Raw genomic sequence first — 12,919 nt, 5'->3', positions numbered from 1 at the left:
TTTCCTGGTTTCGCTGTCATACGTACAATTCAGGTACGTCAGCTGGGTGACGACTAGATATCTACAGTTTCTCAACGTCAGGGGAATTTTTTTTTAAAAAAAAACTAATGGTAGGGCGGGCGAAGTTGTGAAGGAGGGAGGCGGTGAGGGGTCGCGTCACCCGTCGAGAGGATTGGAGATGTATGATTCAAGATTTCAAATAATAATTTTATTATGAGAAACCACACATTAGATCCGCTATGTGCTGCATAAATTTTAAATTTATTTTATCTCGATACAAATGTAATTTTTTGAAGCTCAAAAGAGCAAAAGACGGTGGCATTATCGTCAGCTGAAGTCGAATACATAGCTACTACAGATGCTGTTTATAAAGCAGTATGGCTAAGAAAAATTCTCTCAGATTTGCATCAAGTTCAATCACAGCCAATTATAATTCATTGTGACAATATGTCGGCCATTGCAATAACAAAAAATTCGGTGTTTTATGCCAGGACAAAGCATATTGAACTTCGATATTATTTTATAAGAGACTTGGTCTGCAAAGAAGAAAAATACTTGAAGTTCATCAACACAAACTCCCAACTAGCAGATTTTCTTACTAAAGCTATTTCAAGTGAAAAATTTGAGAACTTTAAGAAGCAACTAAAAATTACAAATTAAGAGAGGGTGTTGGAAAATAATTTGTAATTTTTTGGAAGTATGAAAAATCATATGGAAGAACCTAGAAGATGATGGATCAGTCTCCAATGTATTTTGGATTAAGTGTCCTTTGACAATAGTCAATAGTCAATAGTGAATTTACTATATGTATTTGAAACTTGAGTAAATATTGATTAAACTAATCTAAAAAATTAGTTTCTATAAGCCAAAAAATATAATCAAAAGTATACTTTGAGCAGCAGCTAAAGTATTCAACAAAAAATTCTCAAATTTTCTTACCAATCTTGCAACTCTACTGCATTTTCTGTCTATTTTAATCCACCATCTTTCGCTAACCCAACCAGAAGGTGGTATAAATGAAGAGTTTACAGCCGAACTCACCCCAAATCACTATGGATTCTCTCTCTCTAAGCTTCTCTAAAGAGAGAAGCTCTGAGAAATTCCTCCCCCTTCGCTTTTTCCTTCCCCACAGAGAGAAAGAAGTTCTGTGGGGCTCCGGTGAGAAATTTCATTTGCTCAACTAAGAAAGGGTAGCTGCATTTAGTGTAATATGTCGTACATATACCCCTACTCTGGTTTGCCATTTGTCTCAACCTAATTCTTTCGATGCAATCGTTACAACCTTCTCATACAAAGGACTGTTGCCCTCATAAGCAATTTTTTTCACTTATATTTTTTGGGATATCTACGGCAACTCTTTCTGAGGGCACTTCGGTAAACAGAGTTTCTCTTGGGTAATTTCATCCAACTAATAAAAAGAGGACAGAAAATGTCAATTTTGTCTTAGATGATATTGGGAAGTAGGCAAGTGTCCCCAGCTGGGGCGAACCTGTTACTGAGAGTAGGACCGTGATTCAGATGCTGAAGCCTTGGAGCTATTCCTTAGAAGGTCCCTAGCAACTAGTCAAGGAATCTAGAAAGCAAGAAGGCCAGTACAGAGTATATCATAAAATCAGTATGAGGTTTTCCACTTTCCGAAGCGCAGATCTTCTGAACATTTGGACATTCTCAAGGCTTATGATCTGACTAAGAATATCAAAAAGAGTTGGTGTAAATTTGAAGTCTCGATATTTGTTTATCAAGTGCTGATTGATCTTGTACTCCCTTTGTTGCTAGGCTCCTTTTAAACAAGCTCTTTATTCATGTAACTCAGTTTCGACATCATGACCATATAGCAAGCGTCCATCATTCACTCTTTTAACATGAACCTAATACGAGCAAACACACACACTTCTACTATAATTATCTAGACTGTTTTATGAAGGATATCAGATCACACCGCATAGAGATGTGCAGGGAGCTTTGGCTCAATGACCGCCTCGAGCGGCACCTTCCTAGGTGTTGACAGCCCATAGATCTCCTCCATGCTCAGCTCCTCGACCTTCACCCCCTCCGGCAGCTTCCATGCAAACCCATGCAGCAGATTGGCGAGGCTCACCTGGATCACCTTGAGACCGAGGGCATACCCGGGGCACATCCGCCGCCCGGAGCCGAACGGCAGAAGCTCGAAGTCCTGCCCCTTGATGTCGACGCTGCTTCCTATGAACCGCTCCGGGCGGAACTCATCCGGTGCGTCCCATATCGCGGGGTCTCGCGCGATGGTCCACATGTTAACCAGCACGCGAGTCCCGGCAGGGATGTCGTAGCCGGCGACGGTGCAGTCCTCGCGGGCCAGCCGTGGGGGAAGTATGGGTGCAACAGGGTGCATTCTCATGGTCTCCTTCATGATGGCCTCGATGTAGGGGAGTTTGCGCATGTCTTTCTCCTCCACCCACCTGTCTCTCCCGATCTCCCGGTCTAGCTCCTCTGTGGCCTTCTCGAGGAGTTTGGGATGTTTCAAGAGCTCGGAAATAGCCCATTCTACGGTCACAGCAGAGCTTTCTGTTCCACCGGCGAGCAGGTCCTGGACCAAGTGGAGAAAGAGAAACTATTAGACATTGAGAGGAAAAAAAAATATGTCCAAAGAATTATTTGTGCACGCGCAAAAATAGCTGTGATATTCAATGACGACGGCATGAAAGAACTTAGGATATAATACCAGAGAGTAAGGAAACAATGGAGCAAGGGCAGCGAGTAAGTGCCTTGGAGGACCACAGCTCCTCGTCCACTGGTTTGAGAACAGGGGAAGAAGCGTTCTATTTTTTTTTTATCAAAATGGTATTTTATTTTCAATAAATTAAAATCGAGTATATCATGCCAAGTCAAAGAAAAGTAAACATTGCAATAACTGAGAAACACCAATTCGACTCGTCCAAATAACGTGTTCAGAGTGGCGAGCGATATATGAGACAATTGAGTCTCCAAAAATGTTCTGGTTTAAGGTTGGCCCCAGGGTCTCTGGGTCAATACTTTGGCCATCCCACCAGTTAAGACCACTATTGTGGAGCTGGTGGTGTCTTTTTGACTGAAAGGGAGGCAAGATTTTGTGGGTAGTTGTGTCGGTGATGCGCACGCGTCTACATGGATTTTGCACCACGAGTTCACGCTATTGCGGGGTGGACACCACCGTACAGTCTTTTGCGAACGAAAGTACGGAATATGACCCCTACACTAACCAAACAAGAGTAATTTTCTGTAGGGAATTCAATTATGCGTGTGGACACCAGAGTGTCTCTGCACCTGCAAACGGCTATTATTGCGTACTCACACCACCATGCGCGGGTTCCCAAAACCCGTGAAAAAGAGGCTTGGCAACTCTTTCTAAATAGCCGTCTGTGGACAGAGAGTTCTCGATGGACATCTATACAGGCATGCAAGTTAAATATTATCTTCCTAAGTCACCGAAAAAAAAAATGTTATCATCGTAAACAGTAAACTGTATCGACTCCTCGTTGCCATGTTGGATGGATGAATTGACCGCTGAACGGATGTTGATAACTAGAAAGACTTTTAGAAAATATGATTTATTCACTGTCCATAAATCAAGTTTTTTTCATCGTTAGTCAAATCTTTTGGATATTATGATTATTTTTTAAATTTCAGGAGAGGCACAGAAACCGAGAAACTCTTTAGGGCTAGGCCCTCTGAGCTGTGTGTCGTCATGCCTCCTCCAAATGAGGGTGGCACGAGAGTACAGGCATGCTGGTTGGTACGTTCGTTCCAAGACGCTGCTCCTCAAACGGTTAGTCGGACTAAAACAAAAACAAGGGAAACCAAGAAAAAAAGAAAGGGAAAATTTTACCTGAGTGAAGGCCTTGACGCCATGCCTCTCGATCTTGACCTCCAAACTTGGATCCTCGGCTTGCTGCAAGAGCACATCTACCATGTCCTTGGCCACAAAACCCTCCCCCTCCCTCAGCCTCCTCTCTTTATGCTCATCGAGTACGTGCTCGAGAAATATATCGAACTTCTTGCTAAGCTCCTTCATCCTCTTGATGTACCCTTGCAAGTCCAGGAAATCCAACCAGGGTATATAGTCTCCAATGTTCACCACCCCATTCAGCAAGAACAGCTCTTCTATCATCTTCCTGAACTCCTCCGCGGACTCCGAATCGTCCAAGTACTTCCTCCCGAGCACCATCCTGCTTATAACATCAAGACTAACAGTGGAGAGATAGTCTTTCAGGGTGATGGTCCTCCCCGAGGCCTGGTAGAGGTCGCGGAGGAGCAACCGCATCTCCTCGACTCTTATGTACTCATAGGAGTCGAGTCGTTTGGCACTGAAGAGCTCCATGAGGCACATCTTGCGAGCTTGGCGCCAGTAGGGGCCATAGGGGGACCAAGTGATGTCGGAGTAGTCGTAGGTGGTGTACTTGCCGGCGGCCAACTTGGGGCGGGAGGCGAGGTTGAGGTCATGGGTTTTTAAGAAGAGTTTGGCCATGGCGACCGAGGAGCCAACGACGACGGGGACGGAACCGAAGCGGAGCTGCACGATGGGGCCGTACTTTTGGGCGAGGGCGTGGATGGAGCGGTGGGGGAGGGCGCCGATGAGGTTGAGGTTGCCAATAATGGGCCATGGCCTTGGCCCTGGGGGAAGGTTTAGCCTACGTCGATGGCTGCGTAAAAGAGTTTTGAGGAGGAGGATGGATGCTAATATGGCTGCCAGGGATATGGCCCATGGGATGGTCTCCATTGCAATTGGAATTAATGGCAGCAGCAGAGTATGAGGAGGAGGTGGTGGTCGTGGTTGGTTGGCTGTGGTGGAGATGGGACTTGGGAGCTTGGGTGTGCTAGTATTTATAGATGGAGAAAGCTGCCCTGTTGATCTAAGGCTTTTAATGTTGCTTCCTATGCACAAAAGCTCAATGAATGTGTTCAGATTATTCTTAAAGAAGACTAGTAATTTGTTAGTTTTTGCACCGATAATAAAAAACTACACGCGCCTGTGTTTGCTTCTACAGTTGGGAAATTCATTAGAAGTTCTCCTCATAGTAGTGGGAATTTCTCGTCTCTTACGATAGGGTAAAATATTCGGGAAATCCCCTAAAATATTTTATAGGAAGGGGACTTTTATCAAACAAAATAACTTATAGGAAGGGTTCCCTGGTTTGGTTCTCATACGTACAATTCAGGTACGTCAGCTGGGTGACGACTAGATATCCACAGTTTCTCAACGTCAGCAGAAATTTAAAAAAAAAAAAACTAATGGTAGGGCGGGCGCAGTTGGTAAGGAGGGAGGTGGTAACGTACAACTCAAGATTTCAAATAATAATTATATTATCAGGAACCGCACAAACATGTATTAAGTTAGATCGGCTATGTAGCACGTAGATTTTAGATTTATTTATGCGGAACGAAAAACCCAAAAAGCAACCTCTAACTAGTCTATTTGAATGCAATTCTAGAATATTTGCTTCATTTATAGCATTATCATAACGGCTATAATAATTTCAAGCTTCCTGTAATCATAAGAAAATAAATATGGCCGTTATTGTAATGCATGATTGTATTGATTTTTTAGTATTTTTTTTCAATTATATCCATTCTCTCAATATGATAGTATTTGTTTTCAAAATTCAAACTTTTTTATTAGTTTGCTCTAAATATTTATATGTTCTAAAAAAATGCATTTTATCGGTATTAATTGAGAAAATAACATTATATTGTTTTTCTATTATTTTCTGTTCTCACTAAATTCGGACCGAGGTCGGAGTGCGGCTTGAACTACTCTGAGGTCAGCTGGAGACAAACTGAGTAAGCTAGTAGGGGCATTAGTTGTCGGTCTCCTCCGGAGATGCCCTGCAAAAAGTCTACTTGCCGAAGAATTTACAGCGGAAGATCTTTTGATGCTTAAGTAAAAATAGAGAGGCAATAGTGTAGAAGGAAAATAGATTTCAGCAGAGTGTGGTACTTTGTGAATAATATCAGGTGCATGTTATTGCATGTGATTGCATACTTGAGGTCCCTCAAGCTATCCATTTATATAGAGGAGCATGTTTTATCATTACCCAGGCAGTCGTGAGTGTATTGATGACCAAGTATGAGCTGGTAGTATGGCCGCAGAATGCGAGTCAGTTTGTGAGGGCAACGCGCAATGCTGGTCGGGTGCAGAATATAGTGTTGTCACGACTGCAGGCTGCTAGGGTCGTCAGTTGCTAGGAGTGTCAACCCTTATCGGCAAGTGTCGAATAGGCTCCTCGGTCGGAGGCGGAGTTGCTCACTTTGATCAGTTTACTCTTCAGGCGGAACCGAAGTTGCTCTTCTTGGTCAGGGCTAAAATTGTCAAGGTCAGTCAATCCGAGATTGTAGTGTTCAATATTTTCTTCATTACTTGCTCACTACTTTCAAGGCCTTGCCTTATCTTAGTTTGGGCGAAGTCGAGTCGTCACCTCGATCAAGGACAAGACCTTTGTTAGGGGTATTAAATGTGTTGATTGGCCTTTTCGAAGCATCGCAGCATCCGGGGTGTCTCGAGACGTCATCATTGCAGGGTTTTCTTCGAAGCAGTATTACTACAGAAATCTTAGTGGATCACCATGCGAAGATTTAAAATAATTATTATATTACGAGGAACCACTCCAAATCGGCTATGTACTAAATAAATTTTAAATTTATTTATATAGATCGAAGAAACCCAAAAAGCAATCTCTAACTAATTTTTTTGAATGTAATACTAGAATAATTGTTCCATTTATAGTATTATCATAACTGATATGTAACTATAAGAAAATAAACATGGTTGTCATTGTAATGCATAATCATATTAATTTTTCAGTGATTTTTTTTTCAATTGTATCAGTTCTCTCAATAAGATAGTATTTGTTTTCAAGATGCAAACTTTTTTGCATCAGTTTTCTCAAAAAAAAAAGTACATTTTTTTATCAATTAGCATTAATCGAAGAAATAACATTCTAATTATTTTTTTATTATTTTTATCATAGAAGGGAGTTAAACTTAATGTGTGTCGTTGACATTTTTATTTTCTATTTAAACTTTATGAGTTAGTTGGTTAGTCTCTAGAAGGGCAAAATAATTATATTTTTTTGCTAAATACCCCCCTCTTTTATTTTGACATTTTCATGTATTATTCATTGCTTCGTAGCCCTTATCTTTAAAAATTACCATCAATGTTTATTTTAAGAAACCATTAATCTATAACCCGAATGTTGAATTTTAAAAGGCTGGGGTAGGTGTCTGCCACTCACACACCTCTCTTTTTCTATAGGTCTACATCACGAGTCTTCCGCGTGAGAAGTTCTTGTCGCCTTGGAGGAATCTTAGGACTCAGCCTGGCGTGCGTCCGGTGTGTACATGAAATAATTCTCAGGCCACATTATTTGAAAAGAAGTTTCACAGTTCAGAGAAATTGGTCTTGTACCCCTTCTTGCCCAGTTCAAAAGGACTCTCCAAAGAGTGGAGAATCTCTCCAATATGCAACTGAAATGGAGAGTTCAACTAATCCATCTTAGGGCATTCGCATAAGATATGATCCTTCGTGATTGAGTGAGTTGGGATATACATGTGTTTTGAATCTTATGAATCACAATATCTTGCAATGCACGAAAAATTTATGATTGAGAATTGGACCTCACCTGTTTGAGTAATAAACTACAAGAAATTCTTACTTACTTGCCAAAGCATATTATTTTATCATGATAAATTTATTTAAGCTTGGATTACAATGGTATGAACTTGCTTGGATTAACGAGTGCATGTCAAAAAGCACTTGATTAGCCACTAAGTCTTGGTCCGCCACTACTGCAAAAAAAAAAAAGCACAAAATTTTACGACTGGGTCTTCCCCTTCTAGCTACTGCTAATATCTTTTCAAGCAACGCTCCAATGATGTGCGGATTTTGGTCCAACCGCACTTTCCATTGCCATTCCCATACGTTGGAATGGGATGGGGCAGGATTCCCATGGCCCATTTTGTTTCTTTTCTTCCATTCACACAAGGTGTGATTCACACCTTTGTCGTCTTTTCTTCGCTCCTCAACTTTTTGTATAAATCCTTTTCATTCGTATGATGCCAAGATCAAAGATGGCAATTTATGACTCAAACCATCAACTTGACCCTAAAATGACTCATTTTAAGTAGGTTCGAGTTTGATATAAGTGGGTTTGAGTCACAAATGAGTCAACCTGTCTAGACCGATTTATCAAGCAGGTTGTTTTCAGATTTAGATCTTAAACCCATTTAACTATTTTGATCCATTTAATAATTAGGCCGGTTTATGATCTAACTTATTTAACTTGTATAAGATTTTTTAAATATATTTAAAGCTTGCTTAATCTATTTTCTGTCCCGTTTAACTTGACTCGCTTAATATAGTTAACTTGTTCAAATCCATTTAATTTGTCAAAAAACCCGCATAATCTATTTAATTTGATCCAACCTGTTTATAAACGGGCTATACAAGTTGGATTGCATGTTTAAAGAATAGGCCGGGTTCAAATCCACATTCGACCTGACCCAATTGCCAACCCTAACGAAGACCCATCCTTTTTATTAGGGGTAAAAAACCAGCCATTTTTAGATCTTATCTAGTAAAGCCAAAATTATAATAAGATGGTTTATATCTATTAAGTCCGACAAAAAACTTGAACCTTGATGTTGCCTATGTTCTTGATGAGCTAAACCAGCCAAAACACATTAGGTCCATGAGTTATTAAATGGACTAACTTAAGAACCAAATTTATTTGTTAGTCCTACTGAATTCCTACTGAAGTATTTTCCTTGGCCCTAGCCTAATCAATTCTTACTGTTGAATCCTTACACTGTCCCCTTTATGATGGCCTTGGAGGGAAATTGGTGTAATTTCTACACCCACCGTTCTTTTAGATCTTCAATTTTTCCCTTAAGGAAAATAATTGCTCGTAGTTTTATATTTTTTTTTGTATGTATACCCTCCTAAATATATAAAATTACATGAATACCCTTGTAAAATTACTATTTGCATGCATTTTTTTTTGTTTTTGTTTTGCATATGTACTCATATCATCTAACGTCATTAAAAAATAAACGGTATGAGCATATATATAAAGAATGGTATACTTGCAAAATAAGTATTTTATGAGAATATACATGCAAATAAAAATTTTATGGGGTATTCATAAAATTTTGTATATTTTAGAGGGTATATATGCAAAACTCTTCATGCATTTATGGGATATTATGAATAATCAATTTAATAAGAAGAAACTTGTATCCAACTTGTTTATGTTACATAAACCCTACATAATTCAACAGTCCAATTAGCGTTTCATTTGTCAATTAATACCTTAACATGTGTAATAGACAAGATCAGAAATAATCAGAAATAAGAGATCTAGGTTTGCACATCCAAACAAATGGAGAAAGTAGGGAGAAGAAATTTAAGTGGGGAAGAAATATACATTGATAGATCCTAAACAGGTTAGCTCTTCTTGCTATCAAATTTACTTGTTAAAAAAAAAAACACCTGCTAATTTTAATATACCAGCGAGGAGTGGTCTTTTGTGGTCTCATCACCAGGAAGGAAGAGGTGGAACATCGTGAGGTTTTGGCAATGGATGGCTTCAATAGGGACGGTTGTTAGGCCTGATATTGTTGCAGGATTGGGCCTCTTGGCCGATATAGCCCATCTCTTCTCAGAGCCTACCATTTCCAACTTAAATCCCAACCTGTGAACTTGTTGGTCTCTTGAAAAAAAAATAATTGCATAGGAATCCTTTTTTCTTTTTCTACCAACAGGATTCAGGCTAAGGGATGTTGGATTAGTAATGATCATGCTCAAATGGACTTAAGAGTCTACGAATCTAAAAGAAAATTCAGTCCCAATTTTACAGGATTATCTAAATGGACTTGAGAGTCTATGGATATTTTACAGGTTTTGCATGCCTTCTCCGACTCGTGAGCTCACCCCACTGGGCTCATCGCCTTCACGTGTGGATACGTCACTCCAGCGCTACTTTAGTACAAGTGGAAGGAAAGTATAACCGCTAACGACCCAACCGGGTGTGGGGTATCTGGTCTCCTAATTTAATCGACACCTGCGCGTTTCGAACCCGGGCAACTCAAGCGAAATTATTGCCCCCTTATCACCAGGCTACTATCTTGGTGGCATTCCATCTCTTTCGAAATCAAGGTGTTTCTCACCATTTTGCTTGAAAAATGTGAAATGTGGATTTCTCAACTGCACCTGAAGTTCGAAGGTGTCTTGCTTGGTTAAGGTTTTGCATAATTAAAAGAACCAATTTAGAGACTAAGAACCTAGCTTGAAATAATTTCTAGCTAAGATTGAAAGTGGGCAGATTCTATTATGTCTAGTTAAACATGGCTAAGTATAAATAAGTTAAAGAAACTTGTTATTTATATTCAATTGTCCCTAATTGACGAAGGGTTTATTCATCAATAGAACTATTAATTATTAGATAGAGTCATACATGTACATAAAGCTCTCGTTGGAACTAAATAATCAAGTTAGGACCCGGACAGGGCTGGTACACTCAGGTTTAAGGATACCATTTGCTCGGGTTTGGTTTGGCTACTGCCCAACCTAAACACAGAATCATTAAGGTTCAGGTTTAGACTTTGATCTAAATATTACCCCTACAAAAATTAAGTCATGTCCGTGGATACGTAGAAACATTGAAGATATTTGAGAAAACCTATCGTCTCCATGGTTATATTTGGTTTCATATGAGTATTAATATTTCAAAATCTCAATTTTCTTTGTTCTGTTGAAGTATGTTCTTAATGACAAAATCTCAAAATATAACTAATAAATTTGACAAAAAATGATGACAATATAACAGGGAGAACTCTACATTATTTGCTGGAAAAACTATCTAGGTATATATGATACAAGTCCAGGACGAGTCTGGCGTATTGAACCCGATCCATAATGTTTTCATGAGCCTATTTCTCGAACAATAGCTGACTCATTGGGATCTAAATTGATTTTAGGCTCTTTAATGATAATTTTTCAATCATTTGCTACAAACAAGATCATCGCTAATGTTTGCCTTTAACAGCCACTTGCGTTTCGTCACTAAATGTAATAGTTCTTTTGACGGCTTTATATTTTTATCACTAAAATATTTTGCGGCAGAGCTTTAGTGACCCCCTAGCGGTGAAATATTTTTGATTACTAAAATTTTAGCGACGGAGGTAAAAAAATTTAGGGTTTTTTTTTTTACATAGATACCCTTCTAAATATCGATTTTTGCATGAATATCCTTACAAATTGATATTTGCATGTATACCCTCGTAAAACTCTATTATTGTACAAATGTTCCTAATATAACGGTTGTTCTAGTCATATTTATATTAATTAAAAATAAAATAAAATTTTAAAAATACGTTATTGCCTCTGTCTTCTTCTTCTGCTATCGGGATCATGATCTATTTGTATATCTACTCATTAAGGGTATTTTAGTTATTTTAATTTGAAACCATTAATTTTTTAACATCGTTAGATAGCATGCGTAGATATGCAAAAACAAAAATAAAAAAAAAAATAGAATAACAAAACAAGTATTTGACGAGGGTATACATGCAAATATCAATTTTGGAAGGGTATTCATGTAAAATTCGATCAACATTTTTTTAGTCATCATGAACCTGAATTTTTTAAGGAAAACTTTCGATCAACATTTTTTTCACTCTAGAAACTCTCTCATTCTTAAATCATGTATCCCAAAATCACCCACCATAAAGATGAGCTGGGAGCCTTGGCTTTACGACTACTTCGAGTGGCACCTTCCTCGGTAGCGACAACCGAAGATTTCCCCCATGCTCAAGTTCTCCGTCTTCATCCCATTTGGCAGTCTCCATGCAAAAACATGCAGCAGGTTGGCCATGATTAGTTGAATCACCTTGAGCCCGAAGCTAAACCCAGAGCACAATCGCCTCCCGGACCCAAAAGGCAGCACCTTAAAAGTCCTGCCGGCCCCTTAAACATCTATTTTGGTCCCAATTAACCTCTCTGGCCGGAATTCTTCAGGGGAATCCCATATTGTCCTGTTCCTTGCGATGGACCATACATTGACCAAGACACGAGTCCCGAGAGGGATGACACGGTTGGCAACTTTGCACTCCTCGCGGGCTTGCTGCCGAACAAGTATGGGCACAGCGGGGTGCAACCTCATGGTCTCCTTGATGGTAGCCTCCGTACAGGGAAGGTGGTGCACATCCTTCTCCTTGGCCCATTGATCTCTTCCGGCAATCGATCAAGTCCGTCGGTGGGCTTCAAGGAGATTTCCGATGACTTGTTACGGCACATGAGAGCAGCTATGAGGGCGCCGGATCGATAATGTTAGGTGGGGTATCGCTTGTGCTTATTTGGCCTATTATATCTAGTTGGACAGAAATGATAGGATCTTTGAAAACATGAGGATGCCTCTGAGGATTATTGTGGAGAGGGCTATCTATCATGCTACTGAGGTCACGGAGGCTATAGTGGCATCTTCATCTGGGTTGGCTAGAAAAATTTGGAACTCCCACTCTGCTGCTACATCACCCCGGTCTATCCTTGTTTCTTAGGAGCCCCTCTCCCCGGGCCAATTCAAGGTGGACTTTGATGGTAGCTTGTCCGGTGGTGATAATAGAGTTGGCGCTGCATTCGTGATTAGAGATCAGGCATCTAGATTGGTTGCTGCTGGGGGACGCCGTTCCTTCGAAGCTTCAGTATCAGGGGTCGACCTCTAGGCTGCGTGGCAGGGCATTGTCTATGCTAGGCAGGTGCTACGGGCCAGACACATCATTCTGAAGGGAGATTCGGCGGTGGTGGTGGAGTGGATTCTATACAGAGGGCGAAGGGGAGCAGTGCACCCGTTCCTCAGCGACATCTGGCGGTTGGCGAGCGAGTGTGTTTCCTTCCAGCCTGTTCATGTGTATC

General features: G+C 40.2%; 1 protein-coding gene and 1 pseudogene across 1 annotated transcript; both read right to left on the bottom strand.

The window, feature by feature from the left end:
• Window positions 1–1,740: 1,740 nt before the first annotated feature.
• Window positions 1,741–4,801, bottom strand: LOC103709348 (trimethyltridecatetraene synthase-like). Its single transcript, XM_039129478.3, has 2 exons — window positions 3,842–4,801; window positions 1,741–2,563 (listed from the first exon to the last, which is right to left on the bottom strand). The coding sequence occupies exons 1-2, from the start codon at window positions 4,730–4,732 to the stop codon at window positions 1,934–1,936; spliced, it is 1,521 nt and encodes a 506-aa protein (XP_038985406.2). The 5' UTR covers window positions 4,733–4,801; the 3' UTR covers window positions 1,741–1,933.
• A 6,923-nt stretch (window positions 4,802–11,724) lies between these two features.
• On the bottom strand, window positions 11,725–12,869 carry LOC148703313 (trimethyltridecatetraene synthase pseudogene; annotated as a pseudogene).
• Between the last annotated feature and the right edge of the window lie 50 nt (window positions 12,870–12,919).

This window comes from Phoenix dactylifera, chromosome 5, assembly GCF_051530095.1.
Source record: "Phoenix dactylifera cultivar Ajwa chromosome 5, Ajwa_hap1_PhDact_Kaust_v1.1, whole genome shotgun sequence".
Classification (NCBI taxonomy): Eukaryota; Viridiplantae; Streptophyta; class Magnoliopsida; order Arecales; family Arecaceae; genus Phoenix; species Phoenix dactylifera.
Note: the sequence above shows the minus strand (reverse complement) of the source record. Positions and strands in the feature narration are given on the sequence as shown.